Genomic DNA, 24,689 nt, shown 5'->3' with positions numbered 1-24,689 from the left:
TTTCAGAACATAAAGGATTATGACTCCATCATTTTGTGTTAATTTTTCTTCTTATTTGAGGACTATCTTGCATGGTTGTTTGACTATTTTTCAATTAATTAAAAAAAAAACCCAAACATTTAGTTTTCTAGATTCTGATACACAGAGGAAAAAACCCTCAAGGCTTAATTTTTACATCTTGTGTCACAGTACAAAATCTAGTCAAATATAATACTACCATGGAGAAATATGACTATTGGTGATGAATTGCTGGTGAAATTGCATGTCTAGTCATATTTGATAAAGATCCATCTAATGGTGGAAGTTTGTTAGTTTTTTATTGTCTTTGAATAGACTTAAGAATAATCTTCATCTTTGATGAAGGCTGCCAAGCTTCCAACCATTAGAGAAATAAGCTGTAAAGAAATTATGTCAGTTGAGGTTGCACAGTAGACAAAACACCAAAACCTATTACTGTGGAAATTTAACTTATAAAACTTGTTTGCTAGACTGGTGTACCTGCCATTTCCCCTCAGTTTACAAACTGTCATGTGTTAGGATGGTACAATAAGTTGTAGTGGTGATATGCATGTCATTCACATGAACCTGAAAAATTTAAAATAGTGTTTAAAACCAGAAAAAGTATCATATTTCCAAAATGACACGTGTAGGTAAAAACAACCATTATTTTGCAGCAACAGACAACTCTCTTTTTGGGCAGGTAGATAGATCTTTCCACTGGTGCCATTAAAACTCCAAGACTGCTTCCTCATGAAAATGTGTCATCTGCTAACATTTTGGTTGTTCTTCAGCTGCACTGCAAAATAACCTTTGTTTGTTTTATTTTTGGTCCAAAAGGGGTAATTTTTACTTTTCAGGAAGGTGGGACAACAGTCAAAATGACGGGGTTTGTTATTTTGCGGGGATGAGGGAGTTGCGCCTCTAATGCCAATTTATTCCTGCATTGCAAGATGACAGAGGGCAACAAGAATCCTCTGAAGTGATAGACAATTCAATGATTTTAGGACTGCAATATCAGGTCTGGGGCCAGATCAAAGCAGCATGAAAATAGCCTAGAAAAAGGGTGGGCTAAACTCATCAAGACACAAGTGCCAGATGATCTGGTTTTCAGAGACAGTGCAAAAAAGGGCAGGGCTGGTCTTTTTTATGGCAGAGGGTTACTAGCTCATCTTTCTCATAGAATCTTGCTCTGAATCACTAAGATGGGTTTCTAATCTCCCCTTTGGATGGACTGATGCAGAATGCATTTCTGCATCCTGATGCTGGTGGTGGCTGGATGGCCTGCCTGCCCTCTCCCTTCCTCTTGTTTTGTGCTGTCTTTCTGCCTTCACTCTTACCAGCCTTTGTTTTGGTTCATCTAATCTACTGATTTACAAGGCTTTCATTGGCTTTCTCAGTATGATTGTTTAAGGGCTTTTCTTTTCTATTTTTCTCATGCACCTTTATTCTACTGATATTTATCATGATATTGTCAGCATTGATGTAGTTCCTTCCAGCAAGTACTCACAACACTTCTGTTAATTGGTAGGTTGTCCTTTTGTGTAAGTGAGAATGGAAGCTGTAGGAAAATGTTTGGAAGCTGTAAGTTTTGTCTTTCATTCTGAAATTGGTGAGATTTGTGATCAGATGCATTTGGATTCACACAGATAGTGTGAATTGGTTAGGTCTAGCTTCTGAGGAAGGGCCCATTCCTGTACTTAAGAGCTATGTCTCAATGCTTGATGTACCATTGGATGAATTAACTATAGTAAATTGAGGTTGGTTCAGGAAGAATACTGTCTTTAATAAGTAGGATTTTGAATTTCAGGAGTGACCAATAAGATCATAACATAAGAATCACTAAATCAGGTCAAAGATTTATGTAGGTGTCTCTCTGTGCTAAACGCTGACACTTGGGTAAAGTTCATAAGAAGCTGACCAAGTACTGAGTTACCTTGCTCTCACAATTCCGTTCCAGCTTCTAAGAGACATCCTGCTATGGTGTGAAGCTGTTTCAGGAAATTGCCAAATATGAATCGTCACAATGGGTCCTCATTAATCAAGCCTCAGTTCACAGCAGAAACAATGAATACCAGTTAATAGGGGTCATCTTTATGTTTGGTCATATCTTCATTTAATGTTATAGGAGGCAGGCCTCTTGCACTTCTCAGAAATGATCTCATTTCTTTGTTAGATATTGTAGCAACTTTTGGCATCAAATACCAAATAAAGAATCCTGGAGTATTAAAACTTGTAGACCAATTTACAAGCTGCAGACAGATGCCTAAATAAATTAAAAAAGCAATTTCACTAGTTTGATGCAGTTCAACATTTGCCAGTTCCTTTTCATTCAATTCTGTCTTGAAAAAGCTGAGAAAAAACATTTATGTTTAATGTAAAGCTGATTGTCCTGTGCTTTACATTCCTTAGCTCTGGCAGCACAAGTTGTATTAGGAGCTTCTTGCTGGTGTCAAGATGGTTTAGCAGAATTTGGAAAAAGTTATTGCCTGTGAAATGGGTTTTTGCCCTCTGTTTCTGAGGACCTGAGCCTAAAAGGAAGAGAATATATTTACTCCATCTGGCTTATTTTTCCCTTGCTTTCTTTTTTCCAGATGAACACTAATGTTGTATTACAATAGACTACTTCTTCCAGAACAGAGATGTCCAGCTCTCCTCTTTCCTTTCCTAAATCTTTCAAGCACCAGAAACTGAATTTATTGATTGATGTAATGTCTTAATAGTCCTTCTTCATAGAATGTTATGTGAAGGATTCCAAAGGAGGAAATTTAGAATGATTCACCCCAATTAATTCAGGGAAGTATCAACATTGCAAAAACCTCTGGTCCTTTTGGGATTAATATTCCCTGGAGTAAACTGCCTGAGGACAGTCTTAACTCAAGGGCAAAAGGGAGGCTTCTCAGTGATCCTATTAATTTAGCATTCTTTCTACTTATATTTTCCAAGCACTGCAGAGCTAGTCCTTCCTTGAACATTTTGTTCAAAGAAAAATGAAGAAAGAAAGAAAATGTGGCCTGAGTACCTAGATTTGGCTTTCTTATCAAAGGCTCTTTCTGAATAAGAGATCTACTCCTTTTCAGACCCTTGAGGCTTGCATTGAGCAAGAGCCAAGAGAAACTAGTTTTTCTTACCTGTGTCTCTTCTGATCTGCAGCTTTTTTGATGAATAGAAACATTTTGAATTAAAATGTTGATGAACTATCTCACTGTAAAACCAGCTGGAATAGGAATGCTATAGGCTCTGTCCAGGTAGAACAGGAGCCTTGAAGTATTTGAAACAATATTATTTACCACACAAATCTTCCCAATTCTGAAGTAGGATTACAATACAAAATATATTAACAGACTTTAACAACTACAATGATTTTCTTTTGCTCTCTGTGCTTGAATTTAATAAAATGCAATGTATCTGTCCTGGTCTCAGCTAGAATAGAGTTAGTTTTCTTCCTAGTAGCAGGCATAGTGCTGTGCTTTGGATTTAGTAGGAGAAGAATTCTGATAACACACTGATGGTTTTAGTTGTTGCTGAGTACTGCTTATGCTAGTCAAGGACTTTTCGGCTTCCCATGCTCTGCCAGGTGCACAAGAAACTGGGAGGGGGCACAGCCAGAATAGTTGATCCAAACTGACCAAAGGGCTATTCCATACCATATGATGTCATGCTCAGTATATAAACTGGGGGGGGGTTGGGCGGGGAGCAGCGATTGCTGCTCGGGAACTGTCTGGGTATCGGTTGGCGGGTGGTGAGCAATTGCATTGTGCATCACTTGCTTTGTATATTATTATTATTATCATTATTATATTGATATTATTATCATTACTATTTTACTTTATTTCAATTATTAAACTGTTCTTATCTCAACCCAGGAGTGTTTTTCACTCTTACTCCTCCGATTCTCTCCCCCATCCCATCGGGGTAGGGGGAGTGAGCGAGCGGCTGCGTGGTGCTTAGTTGCTGGCTGGGGCTAAACCATGACAGTATCTTAGCTGCATTGTTGTGTTGAGGCAGCAGTAGAATATTGAATTGAAAAAAACAAACTTGAACTGTTTGCATGCAACTTAGATTAAAAATATCTTCTCTAAAGACTGTGTGTGACAATTTTGTGAAAGACTACCTGATAATTACATAAAAGGCACTTATATTAACATAATTGCATGGTCATCTAAATCTACAGCTTTTGTCACAAGGTAAAGCTAAGATTCACCATTATTTCTTACCAAATGCAATCTTTGAACATGAACTATTCAGATATTAGACCCTGCTGTACTCCTTTGAAATTAAATTTCTGAGAAAGTCTGCCCTTCCCAGCTATCATAATTTGAAGGAAAGTGAAATAATTACTAACTTCATTACATTATTTTTTCCATTAATTTGGGCATTAGATCACTGCTTATTAGATACTTACCATTGTCATGCAGTTGATTGGAATATATTAGTAGAAACCTGAAACTGGTCATGTACTTTGGATTGAAAGCATCAGAGATGTGTTTATAATATTTTTAAAGCTGGTAGACGTGATTCAAACGTAAGTTGTTGATTAATGTGGAGATAAGAAGATAGTACGGTCCAGTACTGTGAAATGTAAAAGATAAAAAACCCTCAAACCTCCCTTCCACTCTCCCCCAACTTTTCAGCTGTTGTGAACCAGCACTGATTGTCATGCAAAGAGGGTGGTTATTGACATGTGAATCTTTTTTTCTTTATTGTAGCTGACTTTGGACTTGCAAAGCAAAAGCAAGAAAACAGCAAACTTGCATCAGTAGTGGGAACCATTCTATACTCATGGTAAGTACTCCTGCATACAACATTCAGTCTAGTGACTTCCATCTTCATGGTTACTCTTTTTGAGCAGACAGACAAGTTATAATGGAGTAAGGAACAAGGTGCATGTTACCCACCCACAGCTACTCTGCAGTTGTTGGTTGCCTGCCTGTTTTGCTGTTGCCTATTCGTGCACATGGCGGTTACTGTGGGTTAAGTTGGAGCAAAAATGAAGTAACTGTGATTGCGTAGTAACTTATTCATCTATCTATATCCTTATAGATAAAGAAATGTGTTTTCAAGTTAGAAAAATATATATGTAAAAATATAAATTAATTTTAATAGCTTTTAATGTAATTGTGGCTTCAATGTTCAGTTACATTGTACTTGTGGACAACTTACCTTCTGAAAAATATTTGAAATTGACGCTAGTGGGTTTGTTTTGGATCAGTAGGCATTTTGGTTTAATAATTGAACTGAAAAAATATTTTCTGAAGTTTGAAATCTGCAATGGTGGAAAAGCATGACACACATTGTTTGCAGTTTAAGCTTAGTAAACGCATAAATGACTGCTCTAAAATTTTGCCTTAGACAGTACTTATTCAGTCTGCTGAATGAGCTGAAGTTTCCTTTGGCATCCCATTTGTGAGCAAGCCAAAGTGAGGAACAATATTGTGTTAAATTGTGGTACCACTATAACTACCTAAGTTCCTGGATTACTACTGACTTGTGTTTTGTTTTCTCAAGAGCATGGAATAGAAAGCATTTCCTATCCAAAAGGTTCCCCTCGATAAATAAATAGTGTAGGTAATTGAGAATATTATATGCATGTCAGATTCTCTCAAACAAAAGTAATTGTGGGCATGACAGAGTATTGACTTTTGTGTTGCATGATGTATAAATAATAAACATGCCTGTTAATTGAGGGTACTGTATCATGAACAAAAGGGAGCATATGTAATCTAGGTAAAAATCTAAATTGTGGAAAGCGCAAGCTCAGTATCCATCTAATAGCAGCTGATGTGTTCTGGGCCTGCCATTTAAGCTGAGAATTTCTGTTGATTGAAATGCTAACATCAGAAATCAATTAAGGAATTGCTAATATGCGCCACAGTTCTGGATCTCTCTCTTTGTTTGCAAACTTATTGGTTAAGTTTTGCCTACCCTAATTACTGCTTTATTAAGGAAATATGTTTACAATATGTTCAGCTGAAGCCTTGCAGGACCAAATGTTTCTCACTTCTACATGGGTGTCCTGGTTTCGGCTGGGATAGAGTTAATTTTCTTCCTAGCAGCAGGCATAGTGCTGTGCTTTGCATTTAGTAGGAGAAGAATGTTGATAACACACTGATGGTTTTAGTTGTTGCTGAGTACTGCTTATGCTAGTCAAGGACTTTTTCAGCTTCCCATGCTCTGCCAGGCACACAAGAAACTGGGAGGGGGCACAGCCAGAATAGTTGATCCAAACTGACCAAAGAGCTATTCCATACCATATGATGTCATGCTCAGTATATAAACTGGGGGGGGGTTGGCCGGGGAGCAGCGATCGCTGCTCGGGAACTGTCTGGGTATTGTTTGGCGGGTGGTGAGCAATTGCATTGTGCATCACTTGCTTCGTGTATCATTATTATTATTATCATTATTATACTGTTACTATTATCATTACTATTTTACTTTATTTCAATTATTAAACTGTTCTTATCTCAACCCAGGAGTGTTTCCTACTCTTACTCCTCCGATTCTCTCCCCCATCCCATCGGGGTAGGGGGAGTGAGCGAGCGGCTGCGTGGTGCTTAGTTGCTGGCTGGGGCTAAACCACGACAATGGGCTTGTTGCAACTTCTTTGCAACACCTTTTTACATACAGCTGCTGTTCCCTCTCATCAGAGTCACTCTGTTGCTTCTACTCAGTGTTCAGCTTCCTAAGGTCAGAAGTTGGTTTTCTTCTTTTAGCGAATTTCTGGTGCTCTTTTTCCTACTAGTGTAAATTGCCAATTCTAGCTCCTGTAAATAAAGTGATGGTTATTTGGCATAGGGAATAGAAAAAGAAAACAACAATGAATGATACATAAATGAACAAGGAATGTTGCACAGCATGCAGTCTATACTCTAATATTGTTTTCTGTGTTCATCAGAATTTTTACTTTATAAAATACCTGCCAAAAAGGAGAAAAACCTGACAGAACATTACATCCTAAGTAAAACTGGAAGTGGTTTTATCCTAAACTTCTTCTAAGAGCACTGCACTGGCTGGGGCATTGACAGTATCTTTTGCAGAAGTTTACAGGCCTTTTTGATCTCAGTCGTCTTCAATCTGTTCTGCTGTGGTGACCACATGTGATGCCTATATACCTGCCAGAATGCTTGGCCTGTGTGACTGTAATAAGTAATTAAAGGTTCCAAGCTGTCAGGGAGAGCTACTGGTGGCTCTTCTGAATTAATAGGGAGAGTCAAGAACTCAGGCATTCAACAGTTGAATATAATTCATGTTGGCACTTTTGAAGTTGTTACTTCTGATTTCCTAGTGCCAGAATGATAATGATTGACACTTAATCCCTAGAAATCACTGAATCTTAAAATGGCTTCAAGAGTGAGTCCTTGTAATGTCTTAAATATTCAAGTCCCATACTTTGAAAACTAATGCACATACTGCTTCTTAGTGAGCAAAAGTAAGGCGATTGCAAGGCTGCCTTGACTGCTTCCCCAAATACTCCTGAAGCATAGCACAATCTGTGAGTGAAGCTGTATTGGGTTTGCATGGCAAGGTTTTGGTAGCCGGGGACGCTACAGGGGTGGCTTCTGTGAGAAGCTGCTAGAAGCTTCCCCTGTGTTCGACAGAGCCAATGCCAGCCGGCTCCAAGACAGACCCACCGCTGGCCAAGGCCGAGTCCATCAGTGATGGTGGTAGCGCCTCTGTGATAACATATTTGAAAAGGGGAAAAAAAAACCTGCACAACTGCAGCCATAGGGAGGAGTGAGAACATGTGAGAGGAACAACTCTGCAGACACCAAGGTCAGTGAAGAAGGAGGGGCAGGAGGGCTCCAGGTGCCAGAGCAGAGATTCCCCTGCAGCCCGTGGTGAAGACCATGGTGAGGCAGGCTGTGCCCCTGCAGCCCATGGAGGTCCATGGTGGAGCAGATATCCACCTGCAGCCCGGGGAGGACCCCACACTGGAGCAGGTGGATGCCCAAGGGAGGCTGTGACCCTGTGGGAAGCCCATGCTGGAGCAGGCTCCTGGCAGGACCTGTGGACCTGTGGGGGACCCACGCTGGAGCAGTCTGTTCCTGAAGGACTGCACCCCATGGAAGGGACCCACACTGGAGCAGTTCATGAAGAACTGCAGCCCATGGGAAGGACTCAAGCTGGAGAAGTTCATGGAGAACTGTCTCCCATGGGAGGGAGCCCAGGCTGGAGCAGAGGAAGAGGGTGGGGAGGCAGGAGCAGCAGAGACAACATGTGATGAACTGACCACAACCCCCATTCCCTGTCCCCCTGTGCCACTGCAGGGGAAGGAGGCAGAGAAATCAAGAGGGAAGTTGAGCCCGGGAAGAAGGGAGGGGTGGGGGGAAGGTGTTTTAAGATTTAGTTTTATTTCTCATTACCTTACTCTGATCTGATTGGCAATAAATTAAGTGAATTTTCGCTAAGTCAAGTCTGTTTTGCCCGTAATGGTAATGGCTGAGTGATCTCCCTGTCCTTATCTCGACCCATGAGCCTTTTGTTACATTTTCTCTCCCCTGTCCAGTTGAGGAGGGGAGTGATAGAGTGGCTCTGGTGGGCACCTGGTGTCCCTACCACAAATACATAATCTGTGAGTGATAGCTTGGGTAGTTAAGTGTAGTAAGAGTTTGGTATAACTAGTTATGTGCCATCTTTTTCAGCTCCTCAACAAATAATTGTTTTGTTCAGTTATAACTGGGCACAGAAGCTGTTGATGGGAATTTATTGTGCTCTTTCAAACAACAGTTACAGGTAAAGTGTCTGTAAGTTAGATCAGTCTTTAGAAGTGTCAGGTTTCAGACCATGCCCAAATGGCCTTCAGCATCACTGAGTTGTAATTGTCTTAACCTATCTACATTCAGTTTTTTTGTTTTTCCTGTTAGATTCTGTCGCGGATGTCTTTGCATCTTTTCACATTTTACAGGAAATTTTTATTTGAGAGTAGTGTTCTATAGATTTAAATAAATTCTTTTTTTTTTTTTTTAATGTTTGATTATACCACATTTATTATTATTCTCGTACCCTGTCTTCATATATGGAAGTTCACATCAGACCTAGGACTATGGCAGGGTTTTTTTACCTCTTTGTCCAATTATTTAGATGTAGGCATGAGGATAAAATGTCACTTACATGTGCAGTCTCTCAGTAAGTGGTCTTTTGGGACATTACTTGTCAGTTCTACTCCACAGACAAAATCATAGAAGCAGTGATCCTTGCCTGTCTGCAGTCAGAAAAGAGAACAAGGATACAGTACTGATATCTTTGTATTTAAAATGTATGCTTCAGTAATATTTAAAATGACAGGCTAAAGCATTAAAGTCTTTCCAATGTCATAATAATTTAAGAATGTTAAAATGCTTTGCAAACAGCTGAATGCACTGGATGCCAGCTTCAAGGTACTTGACTGGTACCGTGTGTGACAGTGGGCTTTTTGGTATGGCAAACTGTTCACAAGGAATGAGGTGAACTGAATGAGTGTTTTAATATAAGTCATGAAGCAGAAGTCGGAGTGCATAGACTTAATCAGTGTTTGGACTAGATTTTTTTTGTGTTTGAGTTTTTTTGTATGATTTAAGTAGATGTGAAGGGCTATAAAATAACCAAATGTCCTGGTTTCAGCTGGGATAGAGTTAATTTTCTTCCTAGTAGCAGGCATAGTGGGATTTAGTAGGAGAAGAATGTTGATAACACACTGATGTTTTTAGTTGTTGCTGAGTACTGCTTGCGCTAGTCAAGGACTTTTCGGCTTCCCATGCTCTGCCAGGTGCACAAGAAACTGGGAGGGGGCACAGCCAGGATAGTTGATCCAAACTGACCAAAGGGCTATTCCATACCATATGACATCATGCTCAGTATAGAAACTGTGGGGGGTTGGCTGGGGAGCCGCGATCGCTGCTCGGGAACTGTCTGGGTATCGGTCGGCGGGTGGTGAGCAATTGCATTGTGCATCACTTGCTTTGTATATTATTATTATTATTATTATTATTATTATTATTATTATTATTATTATTTTACTTTATTTTATTTCAATTATTAAACTGTTCTTATCTCAACCCAGGAGTGTTTCTCACTCTTACTCCTCCGATTCTCTCCCCCATCCCATCGGGGTAGGGGGAGTGAGCGAGCGGCTGCGTGGTGCTTAGTTGCTGGCTGGGGCTAAACCACGACACCAAAATATTGGGAATGCATATCTACTAAGAGCAGCAATATTAGTTCCTGCACAAAAAAAAAAAAAAAAGGAAAGGAGGAAGAGAAAGAGCTGTGACACAGCATGGTCATTTTAGAGTGGCAGAAACTGCTTTCTTCTGAATTGACAGGATAACAGTTCTGGGTAGTTTGAGATGCAACCAACCCTTCTTGGAGCAGACAATATAGTACAGAAACAAAATAATAAATGTCAAAAGTAGTGTCTGATGCTTATTGTTTAAATTTGGCTATGCAGCATTATGCAGAGTGGTTAAATTAAAAATACATCACTGTATGTACCGAACGTTTGTTTTTGGGGTGGACTGAATCAATTTGCTAATGCAATTTTTTAAAGACTGTGTCATCATAAAATAACAGCAGACACTGTTTTATGTTTAGAGAGGGGCTTATACAATTATGCTTTGTAATTGTGATGGGTTTTAATTCTACTTCATACTAGGTTTTATTCTACTATCATACTAATTAAATTCCTTTTAATTGGTTTTGTCCTTGAATTGAAAAATCCAGCAATGTGTATGTTTAGAATACCAGATGTATTAAATGGATGTGTTTACACTTAATACATTAAAAATTGAGGAAAAGACTGCTTTAGGGAATTGATAATGAATTCAGAAGTCTTTTTCCAGCTCGTAAGTCACCAGAAACAATCTGCTCCAAGTTAGTGGTGACAGAGTCTTTATTATCCTGCTGTCTCAAAGGACTTCCCAGAAGAGACACAGCAAATTGTACATGGTTATAGAGAATGATGTTTCCTTTCATGTATACCTGCCATTTCTTTGTTTCACAGAAAGGATTGTAACTTACAAAGGGGATGTATTGACAACAGATCAAGAGCTACAAGTAAAAGTTAGCCAAGTCATGGTTACGATAACTGCTTTTGTAATTGTATATGTATACAGAAATTTTAGAAAAACTCTGGGGAATGAAGTAAATTTTGAGATGGAATAGTGAATCCCATCATAAGTCCTTTAGAACTCGACTGATCTTGAAATGCTGTTAGGAAACTGTGAAGAAGAGCAGACCCCTCAGGTATCAGTAAGAAGTAGGTGAGAATGTTCCACATTAGTTGGCAAACTAACTTGATCTTTCTGAAAGATAATTGTTCTAAAATGTTGGAAAACTGATACACAGAGCAATGTTATGTAAGATTTGGCTTTTTGTGCTAAGTTGAAGTGTTTCCTCTTTGTGGTATTTCAAGGAAACTCATTTTCATGGTAATTAGAGGTACTATTTTACTTGTTTCCCTCATCTTCTCTGCTGTGGAGTAGAAAATATTCCTCGATCTTAATTTCTGGTTATGGACCACACAGTCAGTCTGTACTGTGTTATGTTACCCAAATTTCTTTTCTAGTACTGGTCACTGCTTCTATTTATAGCCATATCTTGTAAGAGCACTGCATAAATCAGTATTGTGATATGATTTCATGCAGAGATCTGCAGTAGCTGTTTCTTCTCATTGCTTATTCTGGTGACACGATAATATTTTCACTTATTTAAAACATTTTTGGGTTGGGAAGGGTAATTTAAGATGAGTGAGTGTGTTGTACTTTCATATGTACTTAAATTTTAGCCTGCTTTATGAAGCTATATGATCAAACTGATTACCAGTTTTTCCAGCAGTTCTTTCTTCCTCCAAAAATAACCTCTGAACATTTTCACCAATTTCAACCAAATTTCAGAGTTTAGGTTTGTGAAAATTTGGTGATAGATAGCGAGCAGAGACACAGTTTAATCTTTTTGGTGAGAAAAGTGTTTAAGCTCAGCTGAAATGTTACCTTCCAAATAAGCTGCAGTTCATGCTGTCATGTGACAGTAGTTTGGTGTGTTCAGATAACCAAGAGAATAGGAAACTGGAAGGTACTGTGGGCTGCGGGAGAGTAGAAAACTAGTGAAAAGCTAGTCTTGCTTTAGTTTTGCATGCATGGAACAGCTGGCTCCTGGAGAGGATTTGCTGGTTTGATTAGAAAGGTAACAGAGGTTAAATAATCCTTTCAGTATGTCAATACAGCATTTTTATCAGAGGATCTTCTGAAAGTCAATTAATGCAAGTAATCACTCTGAGAATGAAACATAGCAGTGAAATGTAATTGTGATAGTGTCGTCATAGTTTAGGCATAGTTTTATAATAGCACATGTCAGCAAAAAGTTCAGTGCAATTGGAGGTGGAATCCACAGGGACAGTATAGCAGAGGACAGGCAGATAATACTGTCTCTATCTGTATGCGACAGTGCAACTCTGCACAGAACATTACGTTTCATTATGGACATACCATTACTAAAAAGATAAGCTGAATGAACTTCAAGGAAGAACATTATAAGTGGTTAACAGAGACTGACTTATAAAAAGAAGACCAAATTATTTAACACTATATAATTTTTATTAAGTAACAAGTCTGGCTAAATAACAACTGTCACCTCACATTTGAAATGTACTTAGTACCACGTCTAGTATTACATAGGAGGGAGTAAAACTGGAAATGGTGTTAAACAAAGTACGAAAGTATGAAGATATCTTTAATAATCTCTGGAAAAATGTTTCAATAGAAATGACAGAACTCCCCACCATAAGACATAAATTAATACTAGACAGGAGAGAATGCAAAAAAATATTGGACTAAAAGAAAGCAGGCCACTTTGCAAGTGACATGGACTAGTTCATAGAGATGTTTTTTTCCATCTTAAGAAAAGAGTTGTTTTACTCACGAAGGCTTAGAAGTAACTTAAAGTCATAGCATATGTTTTCTTGATGAAAGGGAGTGTGAAAACATACAGGTTAGTTTCTATACGTGTTTTCTAACGAGTGGTGCTGATCTAGCTTCTAAAGAGTTACTTTAATGCTTGAAAAAAAATAGAAGTATAGTATGTAATAATTTTATAGACTCGATGATGAATTTAAACTGCTGTCTGAAAAAAAAAAAGTACTATTCTACCAGCATAACAGATTATAAACCAACAATGTACTACTTGGAACTAATTTTTTCTGTAGAACTTGTATAACAATTATTTTAATGTGTATTAATTATTATGGTTTTTCCCTCAGTGCCTTAAGACTTAATTTATAATCCATTTGGAACAGAAAATAATAATGAATGAACACTTTTGATTAGAATAAGATTAGTCATTTCATCAAAATAATCTATGAGCTTGTAAATGTCTTTTAGTCCAATGTTACTGGTATTTGTTTGCTAGAATTATTCTTTTTAATTTTTTCTTCTAAGTCATGTCAAATGAGCTACATTTAGATGAACTGTGTTACTTTTGACATCTGAACTGCAGGTATTCGGAATATTTTTGGTAGCTTTTTCTGTTTTTTCCCATTCTCTTCTAACTTAGATGTCAGCCGTATTGGTATCTTGGCAGATCCTTACTGTTTCTAAATCTTTACTATTTCTTGTTCTGCTTTAATTTAGTGCTTAGTATATGGTGTGCTGTTTCAATTTCTAGTGCCATTATATGCCATCTTGCTGTCTTTGATGTTTCCTTAATAGTGTGTTTGCTGTTTTAACATGTCTTTGGTGGTCAGTTAAAGCTGTTTCCTGTTTTCACTTGGGTCTTGGGCTTTAGTTTCTGGTGTGGCTTTTGTTCAGTTGCTTGCTTTTTCATAGCAGCCAGATTTCAAAGCTCTGTCAAGGACTGTTCAAACTGCCTTAGTCTTTCCTTGGTTTCTTCTTTTGTACTCTTTCTTGGTTTTTTTTTTGACAGCTAAGTTTTTGTACAGAACGATGATTTTATTGTTACAATAACTTTAATGGTAGAATAAGTGAAAGCAGATGCCACTATAACAGAATAGAGTTCTTGGATTCTATGTGGACATTATTAGAGTAAGCATCAGAGTGATAAGTGGCCATGTCTCATTAGAGAAATGTTAATACTGGATTTTTAAGGGTCTGCTCTCTTCTTTTTACCCTTTCCTATTTGTGCAGTAGTAGATTCACTGGCTACTTCAAGGAATGGCAGGCCAGCTGTGGCTTAAGGATTATTGGAGGCAGCATGAGGTATGCTAGGCATCTGACTGAAAGAACAGCCATGTCAAGAATTGACTAACAAGTGAGAGGCTGAATGTTTGTAATACTCTTCTAGCATAATTGAAATAAAGAAAATAATTAGAATCAGAAATAAGATAGACATCTGGTTACAGAATGCTATAAAGGGGCATGATGCCTTCTAAATGAACAAGAGATTCATGTTTGAGTCATCTGCAGGCAGGGCAGCCAGTAGTCTTTCCTTCTGTTTTGTCTCTTACCATAAGTGACCATATTTTCTGCTTGAGATTCATCCCTAGTCTTATCAGGGTCTTAGTTAAAATGGACATTATGGTAAAGTCTGTTTTGAATGAAAGAGGGGAGAGGTAAAAACAAATTATTTGCTGCTACTTGAAAGCTTTTGTGGGTTTAATCATTTGGAGTTAAACTGCCTTTAATTATGTTACTCACATTGGCAACTGACATTTTCCACACCTAGAGTCCTCAAACTTCTTGGTTATGGCTGGTCATTGCTTACAGGAATGTTATAAGGAGGGTGAATTTAAATAACCTATGATTTCAAAAAGATGTATATATCTGCATTTGCTATCTATTTTGCTGAAGAAAACTCTTTTCCTGGGTTACTACTCAATGTCTAGGCTCTTCACAATTTGAGCTGCACAAGCAAGGGTCAATGATTTTATGACTAAAGAGGTAGTACAGTATTATCTAGGGATGTAGCAGTGAATTAGCTATATGACCCCAGCTGCAGACAAGTACCCTGTGTATTTTTATAGAGATTAAGGTGCCCAATTATTAAATTGGGAGATGCAGGACTGTGTTGTAAATGTAATTTGTTGGTAGGTTTTGTTGAATACTATTTACAAATTAATGTGTACAGTATTTTCTTTTTACTTCCTATTGCAAGAAGAGTTGATAAAGGCTTTAGTTTATTCCTGGAAGGAATTCTAGAGATAATTTAGAGAAGAAAATTGTAGAATTAAATGTTTTTCTCATCACAGGATCATGTGACAGTTCAGTTTAGGTCACTTGTCCTATTTTGCTTCTGGCCTGTTTCTCAAGGGTGCCCATTACTGTGGTTAGGGAGTGAGCTGAGTAGAACAAGGTGATATCTCAAACTTCCTCCTTCCTTCTCTTTAGTCTTTGCCCAGTTTTCCATGTAGCCTTACTTTTTCAGCTGATGTTTGTAAGTGACCTATCAAACAAGAAATTATTTGTTTAATATTAAAATATATAACAAGCGGTAAGTTTGCAGATGACACCCAATTGGGCAGGAGTGTTGATCTGCTCGAGGGTAGGATGGCCCTGCAGGGGGATCTGGACAGGCTGGATCGATGGGCCAAAGTCAATTGTATGAGATTCAACAAGGCCAAGTGGCGGATCCTGCACTTCGGTCACAACAACCCCATGCAACACTACAGGCTTGGGGGAGAGTGGCTGCAAAGCTGCCTGGCAAAAAGGACCTGGGGGTGTTGGTTGACAGCCGGCTGAACATGAGCCAGCAGTGTGCCCAGGTGGCCAAGAAGGCCAACAGCATCCTGGCTTGTATCAGGAATGCTGTGGCCAGCAGGAGCAGGGAGGTGATTGTCCCCCTGTACTTGGCACTGGTGAGGCCTCACCTCAAACACTGTGTCCGGTTTTGGGCCCCTCAATACAAGAAAGGCATTGAGGTGCTGGGAGCGTGTTCAGAGAAGGGCAACGAAGCTGGTGAAGGGTCTAGAGAGCAAGTCTTAATGAGGAGCGGTTGAGGGGACTGGGATTGTTTAGTCTGGAGAAGAGGAGGCTGAGGGGAGACCTTATCGCTCTCTGTAACTGCCTGAAAGGAGGTTGTAGTGAGGTGGGTGTTGGTCGCTTCTCCCACGTAGTTAGCGATAAGATGAGAGGAAATGAGCTCAAGCTGCATCAGGGGAGGTTTAGATTGGATATTAGGAAAAATTTCTTCATGGAAAGAGTAGTCAAGCATTGGAACAGGCTGCCCAGAAAGGTGGTGGAGTCACCATCCCTGGAGGTGTTCAAAAAAGGGGTAGAAGTGGCACTTTGGGACATGGTTGAGTAGGCATGGTGGTGTTGGGTTGACGGTTGGACTGATGATTTTAGAGATCCTGTCCAGCCTTAATGATTCCTAGTTTTACTTTCATTAAAAAATAATCCAGCCACCAAGCCAGCAAGTATGAAATTATTACTCTACCCTTAATTGGTTTAGTGGTGGACTTGGTAGTGTTAGGTTAATGGTTGGACTTGATGATCTTAAAGGTCTTTTCCAACAAGGAAGCTGGAGCACTGGCTTAGCATAAATCTAGCTTATAGGAGTTTAAATTTAGGTGAAATTAACACCTTATATGAGATCAGTTATTCAAGATTTAGGTTTATTTTACAGTTGTTGTAGAACTGGATTTGCTACTGCTTGTGGGCATCTTCTTGCAGATACTTATTTTTCCATGTCTCCCTTTCAATTTTAAATATTCATGCGATTTCTTGATGAGCGTGGTTATTTGGACAAAGGCACTGAGCGAAGTTCATTCTGAGGGGCATATAGATGAATAAGAAAAATCCTTTTCCATTGTTTAAGTGTTCAGATTTCTGTGCCATAGATAAAAGAAAAAAACCTTTTTATTTTCTTGAGCTGTTTATACAGTTACAGACTTAAGGCAATTCCTCAAAGCATTTTATAAGAAATTGCAGTTATAATTCACTGGAAAACATATCTGGTTGGAAGGAATCAATTCTTAGAAGTCTCTGTGAGATGCATGTTATGAGTACCTTTTAGAATATGAGTGTTTCAATTTTCACGTACATGGATAGCACTTTGCCACAACTTACAGATATAATTTATCTACAACATTTTTGTTAAAACAGACAGCTTGACAATCTGCTAGATATTTTTTATGAATAAGAACACCAGATGTGTGGACCATGCAGTGATTCTTGCCTTTAATAATACAAATCAGAAATCACATCAAAGGGAAATTTTATTTTGTAGGTTTCATAATCTGGCTTTTAGACTTTATTCCATGATGTGTCTGAAGGAATAATAGGTGTAAATTAGAACTTTAATGTGTTTTTCTGTTTTAAGTCTCCCAGAGGCTCTGTATGTAATACTGGAACACTAAAGTACATATTAATGATACTTTGATTTGTCCTTATAATTCACTCAGAGAAGCCTATGATAATCTTGAAAATTCAGAAGTATAAAACCAGTTGAAACAGCTGTGCACATTTTGAGCTTAATTAGATAATTGTTGTATTTTCATTACAGTGTGAAAGGTGATACTTCATGACATTCTTCAGTAGTAATAAGACAACTGAAGGAAGAAGCAGCTTGCTATAAACATCACCTTTTCTGATAGAGCCTGCAAGGCTTTTTAAATTGTCCTTGCAACAAGTTTTATAAAAAAGTAAAGGCCTATAAATGTATAGTAGTTTTACACGCTGACTCACAGCAAGTTTTTTTCCAGATCAACAGATACAGTGTATAGACAAGAAGGCCAAATTCAAACTGAATTGTATCTTTATGGGATATTTTCCTAATATATCTACACACTATATTTGTGACTGTATCCTGATGAGAGGAAAAAACATTGCAAACAGATGCTTAACTTTTTTAAAAAAAAGTTTATAGAAAACCTTCAGTTGGGGATAAATGCACATAAAAGCCCATGAAACTCCAATACTTTTGGTCTGCTTGTAAAGGGTACTTAAATATTGATAACCTTGGCCCTTGCATTATGTTGAGAGTTCTCCCAATTTTTGTTGCCAGTGTAAGTCAATATTACTGTAAATTTTTATCTTGTAAGTGCTCCGCAATTGCTGTATTTCTGAAATGAAATATTCACAGAACAACATTCTGGCTGGAAAATTCTAGAGGCCAAAAATATATCTTTGACTAGTACTGTGTATATAAGTATGCATATATATATATACACATATGGACACACACAGACATGCACACACATATATATATAAAACAGTGAGATTGTTCATACTTGTAGAGAAGTTAGTTCAGTTTAGATAGCATGAGGCAGACACTGTCATGCTTTTTTTAGTTTAATTCTTTGTTCCACTTTGTCAAATTGAGTGTAGATTGGTTTATCCAACTAGCAACACTGTTCTGGCATAACTATATTCGAACAAAGTTGTCATGTTGACATCTTTCAAGTACATACGACACTATGCTTCATGAGAATTCTTGGCAGCTTTTTGTTCTACCTGTTGCCATTATTACTTAAGCAGAAGACTTTGAAATTGCCCAGGGGTGTCCCAGCAAGTACACAATTGCCATATCAATGTGAATACACATTTTCCGTGTATTCAAACATGAGAACATTTAGATATGGGTGTCTCTTGGGCAGCATACTTGGTGAACGTCAGTGAAATGTAACCTTCGGTTTTAAAGATACTTTTAAAAAAGACCCTTATGCAAAGAGGTGCTTTTTTGCTACTGCTTCATGAGATTCAGAAAGAACTTGTTTTCACTAGCACTAAAGGTTCATATGTGTAAAAGCAGTGAAAATATAAAGTTGCCACAAAAAAAAAAAATTGTCCGATAAATACATGAATCTTTTCTAACTGCCAGAGTTGTACACTCTTGCAGGAAAAGTACACAGTTCAAAGATGGGAGAACATGTAGTAGTTGAATGTACCTCGCTGGTCTTCTACTTCTAAGTATGAACACAGAAGTCCTCACAATAAAATTATTCTGCTCTTTTCAGCAGCTTTTTATATAGGCTTTATGCTCAGAAAGAAACTGAGAAGAGATATTCTGAAGCTTTTTATACATTTTCTTGGTTTAGTTATATTTTGATTGGCTAAATTTTTCTTACTTAGCAAAAGTAAAAAAGTTTCAGTTAAGCATTATGAACTAAGAGTAAAAATGAAAGTTGTGTTTCAGTGGAAGCTGCTTTTATATTTATTAAGCTGGCCTCTTAGCAGTTGTAATTAGTATCTCTCTTCCCTGGAAAAAACCTCCCAAATTTTTACCAGTACCAGCTGTTTTCAGGGCTGTGATATAAACTGTGTCAATGAAATGATTCAAAGAAAAAAAAAAAAAACAAACCAAAAACCCAACCCTGAACATCACCCCCTCCCCAAAACAGCCATACCACTCCTGGGCCAACACAAGCATTTGTGTAAACATAAAGATGATGAACTGGATTAGAGAATTGACCTGGCTGAAAAATAATTTAGGTTATTTTTCACCTGCATCAATCAGGTCTTCAGTCTGACACATAATGCAGCTGTAGAGGTACTTGTGCTGGCACAGCAGAGCAGGCAGTGTTGGTTAAGAGTGACTGGGATCAGCAGGAGCAAAACAACATCTTGGCTTAAAATATTTTTCTAATATACAGCCTAAACAACTTACCACATGTGAGGCTGTTTTGGTCTTTACAGTTTCATATGTGCTCTTAAGTTTTGCTGGGGAAAAAAGTAGGTATGAGTTACTTTTTGCCCTAGGGATTAGGAAGAGGACCTTGTGCTCTGAACATGCTTCTGCCATGGATATTTAATAATTTAGGTATAAAGAAGATTTTTCTTCATTTGCTTTTGTTTAACAAAGCAATAGGAGTGAAGAACAACAGAGTAAACTTTTTAAAAAATGTCATTTGATTTGTATTAATATGTGACATGGGTGAATTAGAAGTGAATTGCTGGCAGTTTTTCATGTGTTCTAGAACACTGTCTTATTACACTGCTAGAGGCCATAAATTATTTTTCGAAGTTAATATATTTGGCATCTCTAAGCAATAATGTATAATGTTAGCACACATAAAAGCTTAAAGGTTTGTAAATTCAAAGGAATACAAATCAGTTGTTGAATGTTAACTGGATGTCCGTATCTTTATTTTCAAAACCGTAAAATAAAAACCCAAAAGGTGGAATATAAAACATCTGTTTCTGTTTTAGACAGAGAGACACTGAATATGTGCTGAAAGCAAGCAGTAAGTTAGTGATTTCTCTAAATTGTTGATCAACAGCAGTGTAGCTGAGAGCTACACTGATTTATTACTGGGATCTTGTTCTTACACATTTCTCAGTGCTCATTAACATTTCAGATTGAGACAGACTACACAACTTTACTACTATTTGCAGTGAAGAAGTGTCCTTCCACATCAAACAAAGCTTTTTTTTATTTTTAAGATTTTAGTAAAAACATAAGGGAGGTATTATCGTATAGTCTGCTGTATCCTGTAGTTACTAGTGGCCTGTCACTGACCTCAGATTGGTTTTGCCTCTCTACAGCCTAAATTATCTGAATGTAGAGGAACTTTCTGGCCAGAGACAGGCAATGCTTGGACTAGAAAATGAAACTGTTGAGATTACACTGATGAGAGAGCAATTATACATATGAAAGTTACCTCTCTTAGCTGACTTCACCCATTTTAAAATTACATTCCCCATCTGGTGGCAAGAGGATTTATTACAGCGTAAAATTGCAAACTGAAGATAGTAAATTTCTTCCCTACCCCATTGCATTTTTAAAAATGGTGGAAATAATGAATTTTTCTATAGGTGTCAGCAGAGGTTTAGGATGCCTGAAAATGTGTCTTTTGTGAAGAGGAAATTTTATATATATATATATAATATTTTACAAAAATACTAACATAATTTGTAATGAGAAAAATGTATACAAGTTAGAAGACAATGTAATATAGAATTACTCAGCAATACATTTCAAAATAGAAAACTGTGAAGGCAAAATTTTTAAGTAGTGACTGAAAATCCTGTTCCAGCTTCATCGCTCAAGGGATAGACAGAATATCACCAAAAGGCTGGTGCTGAATTCTTCTTGTAGGTGAAGAATGCAAATAGCTTTCAGCAATGTTCACAGAAGCTCTTTATTCAAACTGTCAGTTTTGTGGCTCCTGTTTCTTCTTCCATTGCTTTTAGTGGTAATTATGAAGCTATAATACTGCATGCATATCTGTAAGTTACAGCAAACTATCCAGAGAAAAATTGTGATAAGCAGCAACTGCTTTTCAGTTCTTCTTTTTTTCTCCTTTGGATGATGCTGATGGTGAGCAGCTGCTTTCCCTCTCCCCCCACCTGTGTCTAACACCTCCCCCCCCCCCCCCCCCCCCCCGCCTTTCTGTGATTCAGAGAACTGATTATAGAGTAGATCTGTGTTTTTTCACACTGGTCTCCAAACACTCACAAATTATCCTGCAGTAGTTTAGTAAAATGAAAATGGGCTACCTGGTTCACAGAAACCTAGAAATGGTGCTAAAACACAAGCATACCCTTGATTTTTCTCATTCTTTGGACTGAAATTGGTGGTCTTGGCTGTTTTCTGAGGAAATAGACATTCACTGAAATAGGAGAGATTCTAACTTGATATAAGGCAATTTTTTTTCGCCATTATGCACCTCAAATACTGTTTTCAGTTTTGGGCCCCTCACTACAAGAAAGACATTGAGGTGCTGGAGCATGTCCAAAGAAGGGCAACAAAGCTGGTGAAGGTTCTAGAGCACAAGTCTTATGAGGAGCAGCTGAGGGAACTGGGGTTGTTTAGCTTGGAGAAAAGGTGGCTGTGGGGAGACCTTATCGCTCTCTACAACTACCTGAAAGGAGGTTGTAGCAAGGTGGGTGTTGGTCTCTTCTCCCAAGTAACAAGTGATAGGATGAGAGGAAATGGCCTCAAGTTGTACCAGGGGAGGTTTAGAGTAGGAAAAATTTCTTCACCACAAGGGTTGTCAAGCATTGGAACAGGCTGCCCTGGGAAGTGTTTGAGACACCATCCCTGGAGGTATTTAAAACACCTGTAGATGTGGTGCTTAGGGACATGGTTTAGTGGTGGACTTGGCAGTGTTAGGTTAATGGTTGGACTTGATGTTAAAGGTCTTTTCCAACCAAAATGATTCTATGATTGTAAGTCAAATGTACAACAGGCTGCTCAGAGAAGTTGTGTAGTCTTTACTTCTGAAGGTTTTCAAGATGCTACTGGATAAATCCAGGGTTAGCCTGGGCCAGAGAATGGCAGTCTCATTTTTATAGTGAATTGTGGCAATTAACAGGTGCAAAGATTGTGCAAAATCCCTTGCTTTACTTTGGTTTGATGAGTTCTGCCAGCAACTAAAAAGGATAGCCATTGCAAGCAAGTATTATTTTATAGGTATCTTAACAAAGATATCTGAATATCTGAAGCTAATAGAAGCTGCAGAGACTCTTTCAGTATTTGGGACCAAAAAAAAAAAGGTTTATCAGTATATGGTGAACTTTACCATCTCTCCTGCTGTCCTGTCTCCTCCAACAGTGGCAATAAGTCAATATCCATAGGGAAGGAAGAATGGGATAAGCATATTTGATACTTTGCTGGCCTCCAACTATTTTCAGCTTGGGTTGCTTCCTGAACTAGATATTGTTTCTAGGCGTGAGTGTTTGTATAACCACTGCCAACTGCGGGAATCTCCATCAAACTGTAAATAATTAATTGGAGGAATGATAAAGACTAAAAGCAGTAACTCTGTCATTGTTAAAATCTTCTGCAGTGGTGTATGCTTCTTATTTATTTAGTCTTTCACTATAGTTATCACCTCTTCTGGGAGTTAGTCTTGAAGAATCACTTTTAATTTCATCAATCCATAACTGTCTAGTTGAAATCATGTCTCATTTGAAAATACTCCTCATACTGTAGGATGACATGTACCAGCTTGTTGTTACACCTGTCAGAAGCACTTGGATTAACCAGTGAACACTGTACCAAGACAAGTCACGAGTGGCTTATTGAAGTTCTGTGCAGCTTGGGAAATCTTCACTGATTGTGGCCCATGTAAAGTCAGCCTGATAGTATTGACAACATTTCTTAGAAGCTTTAGAAGCTCTAGAAGATTAGTGCTGTTTTCCCTCAGCTCCCCCTTTTCTCCCCCTCCAAATGCAGGATGTTTCCCTTCATTTTGGAACTTCTATCCACTAATAACTAATGTGAACATGAGATAATCCAGTGAGGATAGTAATCTTTCATATAGGTATGTGATAGTACTAATGTAGCAGATTCAGATTGCGACAGTCTGTTTGTAAATCTCTGTTAAAACTGTTCTTAAATAAAAACCATGACAAAATAACATCAGTGAGCAAAATTATAACTGAAAGCTTGATTGCAAAAATGTCTCCAAGGCCATGTAGAGATGATTTGGTGAAATAGTACTGTTTTACAAGTAGCACAATTATTGACAAGATTTGATTTTCTTCTTTTTTTTTTTTTTTTACTTAAAAACTTGGGGTAGTATGGAAAGCTATCATCTGTATTTAAAATAGCTGTTTAATTGTGCAGAAGTAGTTCAGAAGAAGAAAAAAATAGATAGGATTAAGCAATGGCTTAATCAAATTCAAGACTCATTTTAAGGCTGTTGGCATAGAGGACTTTGTTATTAAATATAAAAGCAATGCTGATATGTTGAGCAAGAGTGGACTTTCTGAGAAACAGTTATAAAACTGTCTGTTCAAGGATGCTGAGAATTTGAAGAATTATTCTGTGGATATATTTCTGTATCTTTCATTCAGAAGAATTTAGTCTTGCTTTTGCTAGGGACATTTGTTCAGTGAAGGACTCTTCTATAGTTAACATAATGCTGCTGAAGTAAGTTTTTACAGCTTGAATATGTAATTTGGAAAAGAGCAGTTATTTGTAAACCTAGAGGAAAACTGTAGTGATTATCTTGAATATGTTAGCTGCAAGAACTAAATGACTAATTATATAAGTATCTGCTGCCTCTTTTAATATCCAAGACTGTGGATATCATAGAGTATAGCGTCAGTACTGCTGCTTTGCGGCAGCACGATCAGCCCTTGGAGCAATGCAAATTAAATTCTTTATCATCTCTTAGAGTTTCTCCCTTTATGTATTTTATTTTGACACTGAATGCATTTTATAATGTGGACATCTGTTTGCTAAAAATTTAATTGGTGCCACTGTCCTATTTCAGCTGATGGAGATCTCTTAACCTAAGAATTAAAGGAAGAATCCTGCCTTTACAAATAAACCCCCAAACGGTCATACCAATGCTACACCCTTAAATTAATTTTCAGTGTTTGTGGCTAAGACTGATTTTGTAGGGTTTTTATGGAATAAAATTCAGAGTCTGGTTCTGCTCATTCTTTCTGGTCTTGACCAGACAGTGACAGTTTATACACTGTTGTCAACTGAATTAGACAAACCGTATGTACTCCCACGACACCCACTGCCACTGTGGGTGGCAGCGTACAGGAACAGAACTGGGTACTTTCTCTGCTTGGCATCCCTCAACAGTGCGGATCCAAAAGATGCAACTCAACTGCAAAACTGTTTTGCTAGTCAACAAGTACTGTAGCCCATCCACATTTCTAACTAGCAGATGGTGAGGCAAGCCTGTAGAACATGGTGAGGGATTTCACTACATCATTTAAAAGTAAATAAATAATATTTGAAAATTCTATTTAAAAATCTAAATTACAGAATTAATTAGCCATGAAAGCATCGCATCATATAAGTATAGGATTTTGTATCCTCTGTAAAACTTTCATGGTCACCTTTGATAAATATTACTTCAG

The 24,689-nt window shown here is 37.9% G+C and overlaps 1 protein-coding gene across 4 annotated transcripts in view; it reads left to right on the top strand.

Annotated features, from left to right (window-relative positions):
• NEK10 (NIMA related kinase 10) overlaps window positions 1-24,689 on the top strand; it is a 103,898-nt gene that overhangs the window by 34,587 nt on the left and 44,622 nt on the right. For all 4 annotated transcript variants that reach the window (XM_075705370.1, XM_075705368.1, XM_075705367.1 and 1 more), the window contains one exon: window positions 4,707-4,782. In XM_075705370.1, coding sequence (XP_075561485.1) covers window positions 4,707-4,782 — 76 coding nt within the window. The remainder of the gene's footprint in view (window positions 1-4,706; window positions 4,783-24,689) is intronic.

This window comes from Pelecanus crispus, chromosome 2 (assembly GCF_030463565.1).
Source record: "Pelecanus crispus isolate bPelCri1 chromosome 2, bPelCri1.pri, whole genome shotgun sequence".
In the NCBI taxonomy this organism is placed as follows: Eukaryota; Metazoa; Chordata; class Aves; order Pelecaniformes; family Pelecanidae; genus Pelecanus; species Pelecanus crispus.
The sequence above is the reverse complement of the archived record's forward strand: the minus strand, read 5'-3'. Positions and strand labels throughout refer to the sequence as shown.